Raw genomic sequence first — 22,335 nt, 5'->3', positions numbered from 1 at the left:
GGAGTTACGGTTTATTTTATATGATTTATTGAAGTTTTAATTGATTTTCTAAGACTATTATTATTTCAAAAAAGTAAACAGTAAATCCTACGGGTACACCAAAGTGTACCCAACATTATGCACATGTGGCTGACAGAAGGGGCCAGAGGGCCCAGTTGACCAAGTCAATAGGGACTAGTCAACCAGTGAATAGTAGAAGAGGGTCCGCATGTCATTGACTCTAACCTTAGTAGTTTAGGTAATTTTGCTTAATTAATCACGGGGCCCATTTGCCATAGACTCAGTCTTTTTAGATCAACTAATTAAAGCTAATCAATAGAGGGGACCACTTGCCATTTGTTATTATTCTAATTGAGCACTAAAGTGTTAGTAACTAAGCCTAGACATTAAACCCTTTACGCGTCGCGCAAAGGGCGCTCACTCGCTCTGTCCACGTAGGCAGAGGACCATAGCGATAAGAAGAGAGAAAAAACCGAACGCGGCTCGGGATTGGTTGTTATGTGAGTCGGTCAAGTCATCGCTCCCCTTCTCTCCAGATGCACGCGACCTCTCCTTTCCTCTCCAATCTCTCTCGTTTTTCCTTCACATCGGCAAGGGTTGCCGCCGCCGCCTCGCTCACGCCCCAAATTTTCTCCCCCCTCCCCAATCCTGCAGCAGCCGCCTCTGCTGCTCCTGCGCGTGGTCGTTAACGCCTCTTCTCCCACCTCAGCGTCCAATCGCCTCAGCGCCTCTTCATCTTCATCTCGGACGGCGTCGAGTGCGGCCGCCCCGTGCTCTCTCTCTCTCTCCCAGGTCGACCCAGGAGGAGCTCGAGCGGCAGCACTGGTCCATGGCGTCGTCGTTGTTGGCAGGAGCGTGAGCGCAGAGACGGTCGTCTCCCTCTGGCTTCATGTCGCCGTCCATCAACACGTGAGGTGGTCAGTCCCTGCATCCTCGCCTCAACCCTCGCTGTCACGCACGCCTTCTCCTCCGTCCTCTCAATGTTTTGCGATGAACTGGCTGCCGACGCTGCTGTGCTTCTATAGACCACCATGAAGGTGAGATTGCCCCTCCCTTACACGAACATATTCTTCTCTTTTTCGGATCTATTGCTGTTGTGCATAGTGGTCGTGGATGTTCTGTCGTTGCAGGTGGTTGTTGGTTGAATGTCAGAGTTGTAGTTCTTCATGGATCGCTGATCTTGTTTGTCTTTGAATTCTGCGCTTGTCATCATCACCATGGTATGGTTTGTGGTCTATTGATGCGTATCCATGGATATGGATGTTTCTGTGTCGATTTTTGGTTCGTGCCTGTGTCATTTCATACACGCTCATGAACTGTTTGATCTTATGTTCCCTCACTGTGACACGTTACATTTGTTTATCTTTTTTCAGAAATCGCACTAATCGACCCCAGCTCACAGATTTGCCTTGCTGTTTCATCTGCTCAGAGGATCATCTTTCTGTTGAGGTTCGGTTTTCAGCGCTTTTCCTTGCTGCTTCAGTTTATTGTGCTTTTTCTTGTATGAGATTTCAAGCAAGCTTGTTGAGTTCGTCCTTCTTCTTCTTCTTAGAGATTGTGAGGAAAATTGTTATGTGTGAATGTACACACATAGATTTGAAATAAATTCTACTATGCTATACGCTTTAAAACGAGATGAACTGAACCTGTTTGTGCCGTTTGAAATTCAGTTATGTGCAAAGAAACAGCAAAGACAGGTTTACTGTACAAGCGAGATTGTTCAGTTCGTTCTTCTTTTTGTTCCTAGAGATTCTGAGAAAGATTGTTATGTGCCATTGTATAAAGATGGATTTGAAATCAATTGAGCTATGTTGTACGCTTTAAGAGGAAATGAACTTAACTGATAAAATTCAGTTATCTACAGAGAAACAACAAGGAGGCTATGATCATATATCATCTTCTACTCTGTACATGTTTGTTTGAATTCATGAGGGTGCAAGAATTAAGAAAATTACAACACCAATTCTTTTGTACTAATGAGTGTGCTTATTCTATTATGCAGGTATATGTGCAGGTTAGTTGCATGGATAAGGCCTTCCTAAGTTTTGCCTTGAAAGTTAGATACCACTTCATGTTGTAAAGTAGACAAAATGTTAATGATCTGAGATTAACACATGTTTATATTGAATTATTTAAGCGATTGCTGCTAATACTTGACTACCAACTATGTAGCACTTTCTGCTTGCACACAAAAAAATGAATTTCTATTGTTATTGCGGGTATTCACTAATACAGAGTTGCATCCAAAAATAAAGTAGCTACAGCTTTTTTTGAAAATCAGGGGCCTCCCCCCGGCTCCATATTTCAATGAAGAAAGTGAAGCCATACGAGTACCACAACAACAAAGTCTAAAACAGACTCTGAATCTAAACAGGGGGTAAAACAGCTCCCCGAACACCTTATTACAGACCCAAAAATCAGAATCTAAGTCGCTAAACTTCGGTTCACTAATTTTTTTTACAAGTTTGATTAACAGCAGCTTACCTTGACAGGTTCAAAATCTCAGTTTGTGCATTGTACTTCAGTTGTTTTACACTGCCCTTCTCATTTTTATCTGCTGCTGCATACTTTTGATTCATTTTGGTCTTGCATATTTGTGACACTGTCTCTATCTGGTGCCTTTTCCAATAGTACTGCATTTTTTATTGGTTTTCACTGGCTGGCATTTCCTACTATTTCAGGTGGTGTGCAAACCTGGTAGTAAAGACGTACAAAAAGTCTGAGGTGGAAATTTACGTCCTTGTGAAGGATGAAGGTGGTCGCCACACTGCCTTCTTCTCAAACTACAACCCACAGTTCTACTTCCGGACAGCTGACATCCGTGGGAAAATCGAGTTGCCTCTGGACGTGAAGATGGTTATGCCTGGTGACAACGTAACTGCAATCGTCGAGTTGATGTTGCATGTTCCACTCGAACCAGGTACACCTACATTGATTCAAACGTTGTCATCTAAATCGCTTTATAGTAGCAGAGAAGAACTTCATCTGACTGTTATGTGCTCTGCAGGGCTAAGATTTGCGCTCAGGGAAGGAGGGGGGACCGTTGGCGCCGGAGTCATTGCTGAAATCATGAGCTAATAAAAATAATATGTTCCAGACCTTTCTCTTTTTACTTCTCAATTAATTTGATGATTTGTTTGTTAAGGATTACAATGTTGTGAATCAAATGTCAACCGTAGGAAAAACAAATTAAGGATCTAAATCCTACAATGTTTTAAAATAAATTTTCTATGAATCAAAGGAGTCGGTAGAGTAGAAGCGTGCAACACACTAGCTACTTTTGCGTTTGAAATATGAGTACGGCCAGAAACATCTCTTCAACTTATTAGTGCATCTCCAATGCCCTCCTGTAAAACGTCCAGACCGACGCGTCCGGATGCACTTCGTGGGAGTATAAATCTCATTGGATCAACATTTAAGTAGCAGTAAGTAATGACTACAAACACTCCATGCATCTACACATCTCTTGCGTCTCTCACTCTGAATCTAATCTTCAGATTTCTGTTGTCCACCACAAAATAGCTTGATTAAGGATACTATGGGATCTTGGAGACCTCAGATGTAGGTGAGGATGAGGTGCCAGATATGAAATTATGAAGGATGAGACATGTCTGATGAAGAAGGCTCGGCTAGGTATATTAGAACAATGCATGTTTTATTCTTGGCACTATACAAGTGCATCTCCTCTTTTACTATAAATACATGATGCATTAATTTTCTTACGAGTCTGATCGATATGTGTAATTATATGATTATTGGAGCCCACGTATATTTTTAAGAAATACAAGTATGTGGTATTGCTTTTCATTTGTGATAGACAATAGTAGAAAGAAAATATGGTCCAAAAGTATGTGGTGTACAGTTTACAAAAACTTGTTGGGCTGAAAAAATGCAATATGATTTAGTGTTAATGGAAGAGAGATCTTGACTTGTGGCTTTCATTTTATTCGAGTTATTTATTTTCAGTTCTACTCTTGGTACTACTATCATGTGACCTGCCATCGAGGCTCGGATACGCAGAGGTAGTAGTTACAAGCCGGTGGTAGCAAACCAACAACTGGCCAACGACAGCAACAACAAGTATGCTGCCTTTTATTCAAAATCAAATAACAGTTGGCAATGCTAGGTTCGAAGGTAGGAAGGGAAGTAGACTTGCTGAGGTTTATTTCTATCTGGTGCATTACTTGACTACTCCCTCCGTAAACCAATATAAGAGCATTTAGATTACTATTTTAGTTATCTAAACACTCTTATATTAGTTTACAGAGGGAGTACATGTTTATGTTCCTCGAACCATGCTAGAGACAATGTAAAAAGCAATTAAGTTGCTTAGTTTCCTTGTTTGGTTCTTAATCTTGGACATGTCTAGACCAAAGGATCTACAGATGACCATGCAGCATGCATTTCAATATGTAAAAGATGTCTAAGCTCAAGATTGTCTAAGCTGAAGAACAAGTGTCAACCAATTTGTATCATTGCAATGTTATTTGTTATTGTTTATTCATTTTTGCTTTCTTCCCCTTTTTACATTTTGAGAAAGTTGAGAATATATGTTACTGCTGCATTTGTAAAGTCCTCTTAGATGAAAAGATAATGTTATTAGTTATCGCATCGATGACTAGAGAATAGTTATGTTTCCCACAAGAGTTTTCTGAATTTTATGTTGTAAATTTTCATTTCTCTAGGCCTTTCATTCTAACAGCGATGCCCTAAGAATAGTTATGTTGCTCACAAGAAATGAACCAGACAGCCACGAATAACTTGTCTCTGGGTAGTTAATTTTATGGTGCTTTCCATTCTGCATTTGAGGTTCGTTATTGCATATGTCCCAGTGATGAATTTTTCAGTAAACTGGTCTTTATGTCCTCAGCTATTAGGCTGAATATTTATTGCATATCAAAACTCACATTTTTAAAAGCACTTCCTGCTTTATTTATGTGTTATCCATTGTTCTTTAATCCATAAGCCCTTGATCTTAATATATGGTGATGTAAAAAATTTCCAATAGGTTTAGAGACGAGGATCCAGAGAAATATTATGCTCAGCCATCCTTCTGTATCAACTGTAAAGGTGAGATCCCACTTGTCATGGAAGCTTTCTCTTATCCTTCTATAGGAACCTATTCCCTTCTTGCCAAATCCTTTTTTTAATTGCAGATATTGCAATTATTTATCTTTCCTTGCAAGGATTACATGATCTACACACCAGAGACTTTGAAATACACAAACATGATGATTATAATAGAGGAAGTACAGTGGCAAGCACCAATCAATGTGAGGTCAAAACATAAAGCCGAGAAACAACACCTGCCACATGGCACTCCCTGTTTCATGTTGTTTCTTATGTGATCAGCAGATAACATGCAATGAAGCATTCGGTGGATAATTTGCTTGCTATGTCTGCCACTGAAAATCTTCTTTGTAATTATCTTCAAGCTATAATTATGTATGTTTGGATGTTGACCTGAAGTTTTTTGGTCATCATCATGGACATATTCTCTCTCTCTCTGAACCTATTATATTCTGTAACTTTGGAGAATATGCTGGATGTTCACTATTGCATGAGATTTTAAGCTAATACTATTTGAGATATATGGGTCATTGGATAAGTAGGATCCACTATACTGAAGTAAACATGTTAGAAGTATTTATTACTCCCTCCATCCCATAATGTAGGATGTTTTTTTGACACTAATGTATCTTTCATCTGCTTTATTTTGTAGGTGAGACTTCTACATTAGCTATGGAAGAAGAGGCCAAAGATCAAATACTATGTCTGCACCATCAGCAAGACATTTGCCAAACCAGGGCAATGCATGGTATGTTCAAAATCATAGCCTGCTCTTCATAAAGCTAATGTTTACTAACTTCATTATGTAGCAAGTTATATCTCCGTATTGTAGAGTGTCACTTCTTATCATTTTTTCTCATAAAAAAATGTTGATTGATTGTCACGGAATATCTACAGTTTTCACTTCAATTTTTCAACACCAATGTTGGTGCTTTACTGCCATGCCCATTGTCTATGTGAAAATGACAAATTTGGTTTTCTATGTCTATCTACAATGTTGATTTTCTTTCGCCGTCATTCTTTCTCACTCTAATAACTTGTTATGCTCACTGACATTCACTGAACTCTCTTTTGCATAATATTTTATTACTGCATGTGTTCTAGCTGAGCAAATACTACACAAGTTCTAACCTGTAATGTTTGAGAAGAAGTCTTGTCATGAACTAACTGTTACTCTTTGTCTTCACAGTACTTTCACATGGAGTACACCCAGGACAAGCTGCAGAAATACATCACAAAGATGATGACACACTGCCACACAAGCTCGGAGACGGAACCGTGAGCTGCGACAGTCGCTACATGCTTGGAACCGACAAGAGGGCCACCACATCATGACGAACTGTCATGGTTTCGCCATCACGCCAACATCAAAAGAGGGTGACATGTGCTTCTTCCATTTCAACTGCAAGGAAGGGCGCCGCCTCTCCTTCACCAACCAGACTCTAGGCATAACATCGTCAATAGGACCTGCCTTCTATATATGACTTGACGATTCCGTGTTGTGATGGTCCGATGAACTCTGCTTCTCTTTTGGAGACCGCCTACATGTTGGAGCATGTGCACAACTTCGCTACCAAGGCAAGTGCGCAAAGGATCGCACAGGAGGCGCGCCTTGGGCGCACCCCAGCCTCTAGTACTAAACAAGGGCCGGCCTGGTGGCACAACCATGAGGCTGGTTGTGCACACACGCACACACCACACATGGCCTTGGCCATGGCCGTGGCCATGGCCACCAGCAGCAGCAGCCGGCGATTGCAGGCGACATTAGTAGCAGCAAAGCAATGCTAGCAGCAGCAGCACGCAGCAGAGCAAGGAAGCAACGACGGCAGCGCAAGAGCGGCGGCAGCGGCAAGCAGCGCAGCCGCGGCAGGGGGCAGAGCAGCGAAGCAGCGAGCAGCTACAACAGTTAGTGAGCAATAGCAAGCCGCGGCGAGGCCGCGCGCGTGCACAGCAGCGGCAGCAACAGCGCATGAGCAGCAGCAACACACGTACGTACATACGCGTACGCGTGAGCTCCGACGAGCTCGGGGACGGAGGCTACTGCAACGAATCGAGGGCACAAGCAAGGGGGAATGGAGGAGGAGCTCACAGAGAGTTCGTGGGCGCGGTCAAGGAAGCCCGGGGTGGACCGGAGCCGTGGGAATTGTCGATGGCGGTCGGCGATGTACGTGACAGACGACGGCGATGGCGAGCGTACGGGGCCTCCCCGGTCAAACCCAACGACATAGACGAAGGGGGCGATAGTGGTGAAGCTCCTGGACGCGTCAGCTTGGCGGGGAAGGCCGGTCGCCACGAGGACGATGGCGGCGCGGTGACGAGGCTTCAGGCGAGCGGGCGCGGCGCGAGGAGGAATGGGGGAGAGGCAGGGGTGTCCTAGGGTCCCAGGGGGAGGGGTGCCGTGGTCTTGTACGCGAGGGGGAGCCGGCCGATGGCTGCCACCGTGGCCATGGCGCCATGGATGGCTGCCACGGCCCCCCTCCGTCTCCTGTAGCAAGAGGAAGAGGACAAGTGGGGGTGGGCTGGGCCTATTTTTGCTAAATGGGCCAGGGGTCCAATAGTTTAGGTCCTCTTTTCTTTTTACTACTATTTTCCATTTTCTTTTCTGTTTAATTATTTAGCTACTGTTTTGTACTAATCCTAGAACCAAATGGCTTTTGTAAAATGTGGAGATTTGACATATAAATACGTACTATACATTATTTAGCACCGCCACAATAAGTTTGAGGATTAAATTAATCCATTTGAATTTTGTTTAAATAGAAAGATTTATTTTGGGGCTGTTTGGTCCAGTTTAAAATAGTTTAAAGGCATTTTAATAATTCCAATAATGTTGGATTATTCATGATAATTAGTTAATAATTTTTGGAACCCAGCGAACATTTTTGTTTTACCGCTAGAAAAATAATAATTTTGACTCTATCATAATTTGAATTTGAATTCAGTTTGAAACAAGTGAGGTTAGCAAAATTTTAATTATGATGACCTGACATCATTAGCAGGGGTTTACTGTAGCTTAACTATTGGGGTGTCACAGTAAGGTAGCAAGCACAGGAGCCGGGCAACCCAACTATTGACCAAAGATATGATTCAGAGCCGATGAATGCTAAAATTCAGGGTGCCGAATGTACTGTAAAAAGTGTTCGGACTTTGTTGTCGTAGTATGGAGCACAATGAAGCCCCTGGTGAATCAAAGCGTACTAAAGTGTACGAGTGCAATCGATAAGAATAATAAAACGAAGTAGTAAGCTAGTGCCACGTAAGTTGGGCCGCAAACTGTGTCCATTATAATTTGATTGATACGTCAAAGCGTATTTGTACAAATAGTGCGATAATCAACATGGCTATTTAACATGCCAAGACCAAGGGGGAGCTGCATGCGGGTCCTGAAAACAGGTAGAATGATCGTCAAGAAGAACATCTAGAGATTCCCCCACACGTCTATACTACTTGCCGCCTTGGTATATCTATCCTTCGAAAGGACCGATGATCAGGCCGTCGGGAGGGGCCTGTGAAAGAAAAGACTAAAAAAAGTAAAAATAAAAAGGAAAAGTATGTGTGGGAGCCGTATGATGGACCACAATCAAGTTACGCCTCCGTCTATGCCCATGGTATTTGAGTGCGTAGTTATGTATGCGCGGTACGTACGCCGCCATTTGGTCGGGACTGAGATGGAGGCCGAATTGCTAGTCGAGCTTCTGACGGGCCGGACTATCCTGTTGCAGAGTGGTCCGGACTCGTTTGACAGTGTCCGGGAGCTTGGCTGCCGAATTAAGGTTTTGCTTGATAAGGCCGCTCTGTACTTCTGCTGCTAGGGCCGTGGTGTGCTCCTTAGTAGAAAGGGAGTGCTTCGTGTTTCCATTGACTGTTATGACACCGCATGGTCCGGGCATCTTAAATTTGAGATAAGCATAGTGTGGTACCGCATTGAATCGAGCAAATGTAGTTCGTCCAAGCAGTGCGTGATAGCCACTGCGGAAGGGGACGATGTCGAAGATCAATTCTTCGCTTCGGAAGTGGTTCGGGGATCCGAAGACAACTTCCAATGTGATTGAACCCGTGCAGCGGGCCTCTATACCTGGTATCACTCCCTTAAAGGTAGTTTTTGTGGGCTTGATCCTAGATGGATCGATGCCCATTTTGCGGACTGTATCCTGATAGAGCAGGTTGAGGCTACTGCTGCCGTCCATGAGGACTCGCGTGAGGTGGAATCCATCAATAATTGGGTCAAGAACCAGTGCGGCTGAACCACCATGACGGATACTGGTCCGATGGTCCCTGCGATCGAAAGTGATCGGGCAGGACGACCATGGGTTGAATTTTGGGACGACCGGCTCTATCACATAGATGTCCCTGAGCGCACGTTTGCACTCCCTCTTGGGGATATGGGTAACGTATATCATGTTCACCATTTTAACCTGGGGGGAAACTTCTTCTGTCCCCCCGTGTTCGGCGGACGGGGCTCCTCGTCGTCATTCTCGCTTTGCGACCCCTTCTCCTTGTCTTTGGAATTTAATTTGCCTGCCTGTTTGAAGACCCAACAACTCCGGTGGGTATGATTGGCTGGTTTATCAGGGGTGCCGTAGATCTGACATGGACGATTGAGTATGTGGTCTAGGCTGGAAGAGCCCGAACTGTTCCTTTTATATGGCTTCTTCTGCTGACCAGACTTGGAGCCACTGAATCCAGCGTTGACCACCGTGTCATCAGTATTGTCAACATTGTTTCGACGCTTATGCCTGTTGCATCGGGGCTTGCCGTTGCTATTTTTGGCTTTGGAGGTGCCAGGTTCGCTTGCATTATGATTTCTACGAGCTAGCCAACTATCTTCTCCTGCACCAAAGCGGGTCATAAGTGCTGTGAGGGCCGCCATGGACTTCGGATTTTCTTGGCCGAGGTGTCGGGCGAGCCATTCGTCGCGGATGCTGTGCTTAAAGGCTGCTAGGGCTTCGGCATCCGGGCAGTCGACAATCTAGTTCTTTTTAGTTAAGAACCTTGTCCAGAATTTCCTGGCTGACTCTCCGGGCTATTGAACTATGTGACTTAAGTTGTCGGCGTCCGGGGGTCGGACGTATGTGCCTTGGAAGTTGTCGCGGAAGGCGTCTTCCAAGTCCTCCCAGCTGCCAATGGAGTTTTCAGGCAAGCTGTTCAACCAGTGCCGAGCTGGTCCCTTGAGTTTTAGCAGGAGGAATTTGACGGCATGAAGATCATCACCGCGGGCCATATGGATATGGAGAAGAAAGTCCTCAATCCATACTTCGGGATCTGTTGTTCCATCATATGATTCGATATTTACGGGTTTAAACCCTTCTGGGAATTCATGTTCCATTACTTCATCAGTGAAGCAGAGGGGGTGTGCGGTGCCTCTATATCGGGCCAGGTCGCGACGTAGTTTGGATGGAGTCCATCTGCGGCTTTCGGCCGGGCGTGATTATGTTTGTCGTGTTTGGCTTGATAGCCGTCGTCGCGCGTTGGGGCACGCCCTCGCGATCCATAGATCTACCTGGCCGGACCTGCTCTATTCTTCAGGTCCTGCTGCAGGTCATATGTGTGTCCCCGAGCTGTTATGTCTCTACCTTTACGACGAGGTAGTATGGGCTGGTGTTTGGCTTTAGTTGCCGTTTTGTCCCGGCCATGAGGTGGTCGGTCAACTGCATTACGCGCTGATGGCGCGGGCTCGAGGGCCTCGTCGTCAAATTGGGGTAGCAGTTTACGCTTCGGGTAACTTTTGATTGGGCGCTCGAGGCCGTATTCCTCGGCTGCCAGGACATTAGTCCATATGTTGTTGAGTAGATCTTGATCAGCTTGAAGTTGCTGTTGTTTCTTGTTCAGACTCCTTGCAGTGGCTATTAACCGTTGCTTAAAGCGCTCCTGCTCGAGAGGTTCCTCATGCACGATAAAGTCTTCATCGCCGAGGCTCACCTCATCCTCAGAGAGTGGAGGGTAATTACTATCCTCCGAGTCTTCGTTTGCGGCCTGTTCATCAGGGCTAACTTGCCCATCCTCTCGATCGTCTTGTTCAGAGTTTTGCTCGACGGGGTTTTCTTGGTATTCGGCATTGTCTAGAGTATTGTTGTCTCTCGTGCCGGTATTGCTATCTTTGCTGCGGCGTGATTTAGAGCGGCGCCATCGGCGTTTTGGTTGTATCTCGGGAGGTTTATCCTCTACTAGATTTTTTCTCATTATCGTCGTCACCCTCCTTGGGTGTATCCACCACGTACACGTCATACAAAGAGGTGGCCGTCCAGCGTACGGTAAACAACGGGTTTTGGGCCTGCTCTTCTCCGGCATCGTCATCCATATCGTCGATGTCTTTGTAACTTTAATCGAGCATGTCAGTTAAGTCCTCGACAGTGGCGATGAAGTGGGTGGTGGGTGGGACGTAAAATTCCCCGTTCTCAGCCCCTAGTCTGGGCTAGGCGTAGTTTGGACGTTGCTCCCTCGTAATGACGAGGGATCGCATCAAGTCCAGAGCCTCGCTTAAAGGCGAGGTTTGGCCAGGGAGAAGAGAATCCGTGGAGTACAGCAGGAAGGGGATTCCTTGGCCGAGCTCACACGATGCTGACTCCGAGAGTTCGGAGCCAGTGTCCGAGGAAGAGTCCAGCTTTGTGATGGTTGCCAGCGATAGTGCTTCCTCCGGCTTTCCCTTACCGGGCTTAGTAGCCACAGATAGTCCGGCGGGTTTAGAAATCCCGTCTTCAAACCTGGCGACGCGCTCCAGCTCTAAGGCCAGAGCGGAGGTTGGGGTCGTGAATCCTTGGAAGATCAAGTCTCCTCGGATGTCAGCGACATAATCCAAGTTTCCAAAACTAATCTGGTGACCTGGGGCGTAGCTGTCGATCTGCTCTAGATGGGCAAGCAAGTTGGCCCGGAGTGTGAAGCCGCCGAACACGAAGATCTGACCAAGGGAGGAAAACCTCCCATAGGGCAGCATTGTTGTAGATGATTGATGGAGCCATCGAACCTTCTAGCGACAACGCAGCGAAACTCTCAATGAAAGCACCAATGTCGGTGTGACAACCGGTGGATCTCAGGTAGGGGGTCCCGAACTATGCGTCTAAGGTCGATGATAACAGGAGGCAGGGGACACGATGTTTTACCCAGGTTCGGGCCCTCTTAATGGAGCTAATACCTTACGTCCTACTTGATTGATATTGATGAGTATGAGCATTACAAGAGTTGATCTACCACGAGATCGTTGTGGCTAAACCCTAGAAGTCTAGCCTGTATGATTGTGATTGCCTCTACGGAATAAACCCTTCGGTTTATATAGACACCGGAGGGGCTAGGGTTGTACAGAGTCGGCTTACAAAGGAATGAATCTACATATCCGAACGCCAAGCTTGCCATCCACGCAAAGGAGAGTCCCATCCGGACACGGGAGGAAGTCTTATGTCTTGTATCTTCATAGCCCATCAGTCCGGCCCATGTTACATAGCCGGACACCCGAGGACCCCTTAATCCATGACTCCCTCAGTAACCGACATAGGGAAAGATGCTGCGGAGGAGGCCGTCAAGATTGTTGCCTCGGAGGGGCAGGAACACGCTGCCGGGAGTGGCAGTGCGCCAAGATCAGGGGGCCGATTGAAGAGAAAATCCCCCTACAAACCATGAGCCCTCCTCCATCATTTGGCACCTCGACTAGGGTCCCGCGGCCAACCTCAATTCACCTGGCACTGGTGCTATCCCAACCTGGTCTCGGAGCTCCTGGTTCTTTGGCATCAATGAGAGCAGAGCTGGATGAGGAGATCCAGCGCATCATGGCGCCACTATCCCAGAAAGTTAGAGAATTCGATGATTTTGTTGACGTTGTCTTGGATCTGTCCTTTCTGGAATCTGTGGCGGTAGGCATCAAAGAAATGCAGGACCGGTATGGCCAGAAATGGCAGGAACTCAAAGGGTAGCACAACTCTGCCAATAGTGTAGACCAGAAGCTGAGGGACAAGGGGAACGAGCTGTGCGAGTGGCACGGCAAGAAGTTACAAGTCCTTTTGCGGCATCAGGTGACTATTTCCATGGCCAAGGTGGATGTCATTGCCCGGGAGGCCCGCCTGGTAGAGCGTGCAGCGTTCTTGGAGCGTTAAGGATGAATAACTGGAGGGCCTCGTCTGGCAACACACGAAGGAGTTGGAGGATAAGCACAAGGCGGCCCTTGACACGCTCTCCAATGAATCTGCCGCGCAGCTGAAGAAGGTGTCCGACCACTTGCCGCTGCATCCACTGCCAAAACTGATCTTGATCAGCAGGTGGCCAAGCTGACAGAGGAGCTTTTCGGGAGCGCCAAGGAGGCCGTGGCTCTCAAGGAGGAGGCGCAGAAAGCAGAGATCCTTTTGAAGGAGGTGCAATCGCAGCTCTCCTCCAAGAGCCAAGACCTTGAAACTACCAGCGGCTCCATAGCTGACTTGAAGGCCAGGATTGGCACCCTGGAGAGCTCGATCGAGTCCAGCGTGGTTCACGAGAAGCAGCTGATGAAGGACCTGCGGAATGTGAGGATCCACTGGAAGGACGCGGAGGACAAATAGGCGAATCAATCTGAGCAGGTCAACCTTTGGACCAAGAGCTTTGTCGACATTGCCGAGCGCCTCACTGCCCAGGTTGCAACAATGGAGATGGAGGGGCCGATCTTCTCGGTTGGTGAACATGAGGTCCCAGGCGTCAAGCTAGGGATCTTCTTCAACGAGCTGATCGAGAAGCTGAAGACACATGAAGAAGGAAGGGCTGATCGCTTCGCAAGGGAATCCCGGAAGCTTGCCCGCAACTCCCTCTTCATGGTCCTAAGCAACATCGCCTACCGCCACCCAGACCTCGACCTTGCCAATGGCTTCAGGAGGCTACCGGTGGACGCAAACATTTACTGTCGAGGAAGGCTTCCCCCTACGCCGACAAGGTCCTTGCCATCCCCAGGGCTCCACGAGGTCGCCAGGCATGCCCTTGAACCATTCGTGTCGCTGTGATGCCCGGTAACAAAACATTATGCATGTCCTGTGTTTGGACACTGTACTTCTTTTATTTGTGCTGAACTGATGTTTGTTTAATCTCGAACGCATGCTATCCCCCTTGCGTTTTATCCATGAATGTTCGTATCGTTAGTTTCTTGTTATGTATTTTGGTTGCCCGCTAGTAACATGCTGCCGCGATTGCTGTGAGGAGCGGGTCCTTAGCATTGGCTAGCGAGGACATGTCCCGGCAAGGTTTTCCCATAGGAGTCTTTGATGCAGCCATCCACTCCGTGAGCAGGCTCGGAACAGAGCGGGGGCGCAGACGATCCATCAAGGTGCCACCACACGAAAAGATTTCTTCATACGAAACCCCTTGGTATCTGAGGGATAAGCAAATGCAAATTCTAGATCTATAATGGAGCAACGATCGCGTGGACTTAGCTTTCATCCTTGCTTCCTTCCACTCCTCCAGCTGTAGCCGCTTGTCGCGTTCGCATGCTTTGGGAATGATGGTGCCGCGCGTGTTGCTTTCCATCTCCCGGCAGGTGCCGGACGGAATCATATATTGATAACACTTCTGCACTGCATGCTCAATGCAAGGGCACTGCACTTTCTTTAGCAAGAGCACTACATTATAGAGACTAGTGAACTTCGCGTCGGAAAAAACTGCGCCTAGTGTATTTTTGATACTGTTTTCGCTCTAATTTTTTAACCATTTATCGGAATGAGGCGTGTAATATACCGTTGGAAAGCTACGGATTAGGCGCAACTTCACCATGTTGAACACTTTTCGAGATTCCCCGTGGTTTAAGAGCAGTTTCAAAAACGGTGCGGCCCATAAAGAGTGGCAGCGAGCTTTTTTCGCATTTTTTTCTAAACTGCTCGTCGGAATGAGGCAAATGATACGCAGTTGGATAGATACCGTTGAGGCGCATCTTTTTCATAACTATTGTTTTCTCTAATTCGTTACGGTTTAAGAGCAGTTTCAAATTTAGTAAATCATGGAATTCTGTTTTTCAATTTTTTTCAAATTTTCGGTACTGTTTTTGCTCCAGTTTTTTAACCGTTTGTCGAAACAAGGCATGTAATATACAGTTTAAAATCTATGGACGAGGCGCAACTTTCATATGTTGAAATGTTTTTGAGATTCCTTATGGTTTTAAGTTAATTTTCAAAATCGTGCGGCGCACGACGAGTGGCAGCGGCCGTTTTTTGTGAAATATTTACAAATCACTGGTCGGAATGATTCAAATCATACCCCGTTGGAAAGATATCGACGAGGCGCAACTTTTTCATGTAGAACACTCACCAATTCTTCATGGTTTAAAAGCAGTTTTGAAATTACCGAAATATGGGTACTCTATTTTTTGCAACACCCAAATCGACGAGTGAACTTTATCAGACGGAAGAACGCACTGCTAACCGCACTGTAGCAGACAGGCAAGTGAACTTCATGGTTTTTTTGTCGGACATAAAATTTCCAAGACGAGGAAGTGGACCGCATCAATACAAAAATGAACCGCAACACTTTCAAAAATGAACCGCATGAGTTACTGTTGATGTTTTCATGTAACACGTTTTTGGGACATCGTTTTTCATTAACATGTTTGGGACTGTAGTGACGAGCCAAGTGCACTGCATTTTCTATTTTTTTTGTCTTTTTTTGTGATAACGCGTCCGAACTCCAGAGTAGACGCAAGTGTACTGCATTAGTTTCTTTTTCTAACTAATTTCTTTCTTTCATTCAAACGAACCGCTTGAGAACAATGAAACGAACCTCTAGACAAAAACAATAGTACTTCGAAAATAAGTACATCTAGCAGTCACACATCGCATGGCACAACAAATTCAAAAGAAAAATGCAACCCCCACAGAAAATACATGTCGAGCTGCACTCACACGTTTTGCCAAACTGCATGAGACATACGTTCATCTGAGTACTACATGGTCAACGCCTTTACACATCAAACCACACGATGACAACTTGAAGTAACAAAAACATGCACAAACTACATGCCACCACACCCGAGCTGCATGGGGCGATACACCAAACCGCACGCCTGTGCAAACCGAGTTGCATGGGCCGAGCTGCTGAACCGCTGTCGAGTAGTGCATTTGAATGTGAACCTCATCAAGCTCCCATCTAAACTTCGGGAACGGTCAGAGCGGACCGCATCGAGTGCACTGCAAGAGTAAGTGCAAAATTATATAGAAATATGCACAAGTAAACTGCACACCTCAGGAAAAGGAAATTTTCTTTTAAAAAATTAACTGGAAAAAAACTGCAAATTCAACCGGAAGAACAACGCATAGCAAAACTCCAGTGGAAGAGAGAGGGCTAAGTGCACTTCCGTGACCGTCGCCGGTGGAAGGAGAGACGACCCTTGGGGCGGCGTATCTCGAGTGCATCGCGGTGAAGGGATGGCAGGGCGGCGGCGTCCAGTGTTGGGGATGGGGAGGAGGCTTTGGAGGCCGGTCGTGGCAACCAAGCTGCACGGGGGTGGAAACCGAGCTGCACGCGCCTGCCAACCGAGCTGCACGGGGCTGGCGACATGGTGGCTGCCTCGGATCCCTCGTCATTGACCGTCGAGATAACCGAACCCCCGCCAATCTTTGAATCCAGCTGCCCCTGATGCCCCCAGGACGGCATGTCCCTTTTGGCTTTGACAGTGGACTGCGTGGGGAGGAGGAAGTGGGGCACGCCTCTGTGCGATGTGGACTGCAGTGCCAAATCCACCCCGGTCGGAGCTGCTTCGTCGGGACACTGCGATGCTGGAGGCCGCGGTGGAGGTACCCCAGATCGAGGCCGCGTCTGTGTTGGCTGCGTGGCCATCCATGGCGCCTGACAGAGGGGGCCGCCCCGATCCATTTGGAAGAAGGTGCTGCGGGGGGAGAAGCTCGTGCGGAGAGTCACTGCGAGCTCCAAGAGAAGTGCGGTGTGGAGGCTATGGCGGCTCGGGCCACCGGCGGCGAATCGGTGTAGAAGGTGGAGGGGTTGGGGCGTGAGGTGGGAGGGGACCGGGGGAGGAGCGCGGGGCAGATCCGGAGAGAGCGCATCGCCGAAGGCCGTGGATGGTTGGATCCATCAACGGCCCGTCGTGGGAGCCCGCGACTGACCGGATCTGGCATTGGCTCATCGCGGGGAGGCCGTGGATGGCTTCGTCGGCGCGCAGGATGGACGGGGGGAGCACCACAGGAGGGGACGCCGTGGTGCGCGGAGGGGACGTCGCGATGGGAGGTGGTGCTTGGCGTTGGGAGCGCCGCCGGGGAGGTTGGCCATGGCGTCTCGGTGGAAGAAGAAGGTGGAGACTGATTTGGAGTCGTGGTAGCTCAGAAGGTGGGCGGTGGATAGTTTTTCTTCGGTCGTGGGAGAAGTGGGTGGGTGTTATCAGAATACGGCGAAAGTGTTATTAGAATAAGGTCTTAAGAGGTGTTATTAGAATAGACCCATTTTCTATATATATAGGATGGATCTATTATGATAACACCTTTTAAAAATCTTATTCTGATAACAGTTTCGTCCTGACCCGTAGCTACAAACTAACCCCGGAAAGAAACAGAGCGAACTGCACGGGCCAACAAAAAAAACTTCCAGCAGTGTCACTCTCCCCACGATCTCCATCAACTCCCTGCCAGCCACCTCCTCGTGCCCCACCTCCCTCCCCGCACCGCCCCACCTCCCTCCCCACCTTCTCCGGCGCGGTGCTCCCCTACCCTCCTCACCTTCTCCGGTGGCGCCGCCCACAACCACCTCCGACAGCGTCCCACAAGCACCACCTCTCTACGCCGGTCATCGCCCTCCTCTTTCTCCCGCGCCATCCAGCCGGTCATGGCGGAATTCGGTCGCCCACGGCCACCGGCGCGGCCTCAGCCACCAGATTCGGCTGCCCTCGGCCGCCGGCGCAGCCTCAGGCTCCCTCGGCCGAATCCAGCGCCGGCGAGCGGATGGGCCGCCACCCCCATTGCACCGTAGCCAGATCCGGTCGGTTGCCTCCGCGCCCACTTCTCCTCTGCCTCCCTCTCGAGCAAACTCCTCTTCCTATGGATCCATCAGCCACCGAATCCCGCGCCGACTGGCTGCTGCGGCCCCACGCCACCAGATCCCGTCGAGGGGTTGCTCCGTCGGGCTTCTACCGGCGAGATGGCGGCAGGAGGTCACCTCCTCCGTGCAGTGCACACCAGCGCACGTGCAGTTCATCAACACGGCGCGCAGACCCCTCACACCGGCGAGAGCAAACTCCGTCCCATCCTCTGCCTCCCACCATCTCTGCCCATTATTTGCATGCAGTTCGGTGATGTTTGTACTTGCAGAGAAATTCACCAGGGGGATGGCGGCATCAACGAAAAAGCCGTGGATGGCTGCAACGCTTAGGGCCTCCAAATGCAAAAACTGAAGTATTTTGTTTTGAGGGCATGCAGTGCAGAACACATATGTTTTTAGGTGTTCATTTTGTTTTCAGTTTTTTTTAGTCGAATATATGCGTCTCTGTAGTACGATGGCTGTGCAGTTTGGTTGCAATTCATGTGTGCTTTCTCCTCCATGGCGCTGCAAGGTACTGAATTTTCCATGAACACGCTGTTGTCTGCCATTCCAGGTTCACTGCCATAGCAGTTTGGTGTGTGTGCCAAACAAGTCTTGCAATTCCATTGCGCTCTCCTCTGGTAGGAGCCTGCCCGGCCTCTGCTTCGTCCACTTGGTGAGCAATTCCCACAACCCAAAACTTATCTTATAAGCTCAAACTCTACTTTTGTATATGTATTGTCGAGTTTGTGCGTTTAACTGAATTTCATCCTGTGCTCCAGCAGTTAAAACTGAATTGCCACAAAGCCAAGGAGGAGAGTGGTGTGGGATCCATTCTTTCCGCTCTGGCGAGGCCTCCAACGAGCGCCTCACCACCAGACCAAACTCTCTCAATGGCGAGGTCGCTAGGCAAATGTTTAGTATTGTGTGCATAGTTCCGTTTGTTTGAAGAGCCAACGGTTTGTGTACTATAAATCAGTTTGTACGTGTGGTTCAGTTTGAGTGATGTGAGCATCTAGTTCATTATTACTATCTTGCGGTTCAGATGCACTTTTTTTTGTTTTAGGTTGTGTTATGTGATTTGCATGGTTGTGTGTATATGTTTACTTCTTTTTAGATGTTGTTCACTTGGTAAAGAAGAAACCAAAAACATCTCAAAAGAAGCTCACTTCTTGTTAGATGTAGCTCACTCTGCTTCTTATTAGATGTAGTACGCACCATTTATGTAGCAGCTCATTACACCTTTGTATGAAGTGTAATTTGTTTCGTGTGTCTCAAAATTTAGTTGACTACATCGACAGCTGAAGTGCTATTGGTCCTCGGATGGGGTTCACTTTTGAGAGTGATGCTGTTCACTTGCTCCCAACATGAAAGTGCGATTTTTTAGTGAAACAACAAGATATCAATGATGTTCACTTTGATATATGTCGCGGTTCACTTCCCCTCGTCTCTGCGGTCCACTCTTGTTAATAAAAATTGTTGTAAAAAAGACAACAAAAACACACAAATAACTCGTGCGAGAAAGTTTACGTCCGACAAAAGAATTTATGAAGTTCACTTGCCTGTCTGAATAAGAGCGTTGTGGTTCATTTACACCCGATGTGAAGTGCACTCTACTTTCTCGTCCTTGAAAAAATTACGTTTAAATAAAATAAACCATGCAGTTCTCTAACACGTCTGATGCAGTGCGGTTTTTTGTTTGATGCAGTGCGGTTTTCAGTCGGATGAAGTACCCACGTCGATTTGGGTGTCGCGAAAAACAGAGTGTCCGCATTTCGGTAAATTTAAAACTGCTCTTAAACCGTAAGGAATTAGAGAGTGTTCTACATGAAAAAGTCGCGTCTCGTCGATATCTTTCCAACGGCATATCATTTGAATCATTTCGACGACCGGTTTGTAAAAATTTCCCGAAAAACGGCTGCTGCCACTTGTCGTCTGCCACACGATTTTCAGAATTAACTTAAAACTGTAAGGAATCTCAAAATCATTTCTACATGTGAAAGTTGCGCCTTGTCGATAGCTTTCCAACGACATATTACACATCTCATTTCGACAAACGGTTAAAAAACTAGAGCGAAAACAGTACCGAAAATTTGAAAAAATTTGAAAAACCGAATTCCGCGATTTAGTAAATTTGAAACTGCTCTTAAACCGTAACGAATTGGAGAAAGAAATAGATATGAAAAAGATGCGCCTCGATGATATCTATCCAAAGGTGTATCATTTGCTTCATTCCGACAAGCGGTTTAGAAAAAATACGAAAAAACGCTCGCTGCCACTCGTCATCCGCCGCACCATTTCCAAAACTGCTCTTAAACCGTGAGGAATCTTGAAAAGTGTTCAACATGGCGAAGTTGCTCCTAATCCATAGCTTTTCAACGATATATTACACGCCTCGTTCCGACAAACGGTTAAAAAGCTAGAGCGAAAATAGGACCAGAAAAAACAGTGCGTGCAGTTTTTTGCCATGGGAAGTTCACTCGTCTCAGTACTGCAGCACATTCGGTTCAAACAATGACGTGCACTTGTATTGAGCGTGCAGTGCGGAAGTGTTATCAGAATAGTTATTCTGATAATATTATCAGAATAGACTGGCTGTATATATGCCCGTGCGTTGCAACGGGGAAAATTAATGTTTTGCACAAGCATAATGTCCCACAGCATCGGATTCATTATGAAGAACATGTTGGAACACAACATCGTCCTTCTATAAAATGAACATAAAAAAATACGTCGCAATTTAGTTGTGTTCATATTTTTTTGCGGGGCGTAATGTCCCATTGATTTCATTTAAATACAATCCTTTTTAATGGCATTCAAGTATGATCCTTTCATTAATTACCATGAAGTCATCACCCATTTTAGTCGGGAATCAAATCCTTACTTTTCTAATTTAGTAGCCCCAACACATTAACGCCTATAGATCCTTTCTTTTAATTCTCCTACCTTTTTACCTCAAATCCTTCATGTAGAATTTATTAAGACCACAATTTTCTAATAGTTATTCCATCGATTTACCCATAATCCTTTCTTTAATTAGCCACATTCGTTTAAATATTATATTTAAGCCCACAATCCTTCCTTTGTTAGCTCATTCGCTTAATTAGCTCTCCCTAAACATGAGCCTTGGACCTCACCCTTCCCCATCTACAGGAACGAAGGGCGATTTGTGCGAACCCCAGGCTCTCCACCTCGCCGTTGCCGAATCAGCGGCTCCTTCGCCCTCCGCTGGACGCTCCGGCGGCAGGAGGATGGGAGAGGCCCGATTTGCAGCGTGTACATAGTGTAGGAGTGCCTAGGAAGCCAGCTGGTGGCATCGTGGAGGCGGCGGTGCATGTGGATCGGCTTTTTGCACGTGTTGGTCTCCCCTTCGACGGCGAAGTTCCGGTGGAGCTCCACGGTGGACCAGCTCCTTTCTTCATGCTCGCTACTCGGTGGAGAGGCCGTGCATGGTTCCCCCGTGCCGGAGATCGAGGGGTGGCAATTCCGGCGGTTGAAGATCTGGAGAAGGAAGGCGATGTTGAGCGGTGCAACGACGATGACGGCCATGGGTGTAGGTCCTCAGGGACCGTTGATCGGAGACTTCCCGTTTCGCCCGGGGGCTGCTTTGATCCAAGGCGTCAGCGAGGAGCGGCGAACGGTGCGTCACCGGCTCGTCCACGGTGCCGGCGTAGTCGGGTTGCAGAGGGGCTTGGTTGTAATTTCCTTTTCTGTGTGGACCTTTCAGTAATTTGGCCATTTTAATATGAACTCCTTTTCTCGCAAAAAATAAATAAATAAACATGATGACTGCCACTCATATATTTAGAGTGAGTTGGGATTAGTAAATATGAAAGATGCATAAGTCTTTGGTTGTTACATCTAAGAGATAGACAGGAGGTCTTGTGTTCAATTCCCACAGTGTTGATTTATTTTGACCCAATTATTTTTCGCGGTCTCTCTATGAAAGCCCATAAAAGGCCCATCAACATACAAGTAACTGGCCCAGATCACTTAACGTGTGTAAACCAAACGTAAAGGACTAAACCAAACCAAGAATACATATTCCGTTTAATAGTAAGGACTAAACCAAACTAAGAATACCTATTCCCTTTAATAGTAGGTATATATATATATATATATATATATATATATATATATATATCTTGTGAGCGAGAGGACGTGATGCAAGGTACGAACGGTTTCTCTCTCCTCCTCTTTACACTTTTTAACAATCTGACGACAGCTGGCACAAAGGTCACGCCAACGCGTACGACCTTGTCGGGTTGTCAATCAACAGATTCGCACCGGTGCTCTACTCAGGATTTC

At 46.9% G+C, this 22,335-nt stretch overlaps 1 protein-coding gene and 1 long non-coding RNA gene across 12 annotated transcripts; both read left to right on the top strand.

Annotated features, from left to right (window-relative positions):
* Positions 1-500: 500 nt before the first annotated feature.
* Positions 501-6,398, top strand: LOC125536868 (elongation factor Tu, mitochondrial). 10 transcript variants are annotated; one of them, XM_087543719.1, is made up of 9 exons: positions 501-1,037; positions 1,131-1,281; positions 1,374-1,449; positions 2,682-2,920; positions 3,008-3,425; positions 3,523-3,633; positions 3,967-5,070; positions 5,723-5,818; positions 6,260-6,398. In XM_087543719.1, the coding sequence occupies exons 2-5, from the start codon at positions 1,251-1,253 to the stop codon at positions 3,076-3,078; spliced, it is 417 nt and encodes a 138-aa protein (XP_087399845.1). In that variant the 5' UTR covers positions 501-1,037; positions 1,131-1,250; the 3' UTR covers positions 3,079-3,425; positions 3,523-3,633; positions 3,967-5,070; positions 5,723-5,818; positions 6,260-6,398. The 10 variants fall into 10 exon arrangements, 9 of the variants coding, with proteins under 9 accessions (XP_087399845.1, XP_087399851.1, XP_087399850.1 ...); XM_087543725.1 differs by having other exon boundaries at positions 501-1,281; positions 3,967-4,080; positions 5,009-5,070; XM_087543724.1 differs by having other exon boundaries at positions 501-1,281; positions 3,967-4,080; positions 4,686-5,070.
* Positions 6,399-15,720: 9,322 nt separating this feature from the next.
* Positions 15,721-19,205, top strand: LOC125536869 (uncharacterized). 2 transcript variants are annotated; one of them, XR_007295264.2, is made up of 2 exons: positions 15,721-18,703; positions 18,813-19,205. It is a non-coding gene; the product is annotated as an uncharacterized LOC125536869 (long non-coding RNA). The 2 variants fall into 2 exon arrangements; XR_007295263.2 differs by having other exon boundaries at positions 18,810-19,205.
* Positions 19,206-22,335: the final 3,130 nt, after the last annotated feature.

The sequence above is a fragment of the Triticum urartu genome, chromosome 2A (assembly GCF_056163025.1).
Source record: "Triticum urartu cultivar PI428250 chromosome 2A, HENAU_Tu73, whole genome shotgun sequence".
NCBI classification, from domain to species: Eukaryota; Viridiplantae; Streptophyta; class Magnoliopsida; order Poales; family Poaceae; genus Triticum; species Triticum urartu.
This window is presented reverse-complemented; position numbering and strand designations above follow the sequence as displayed.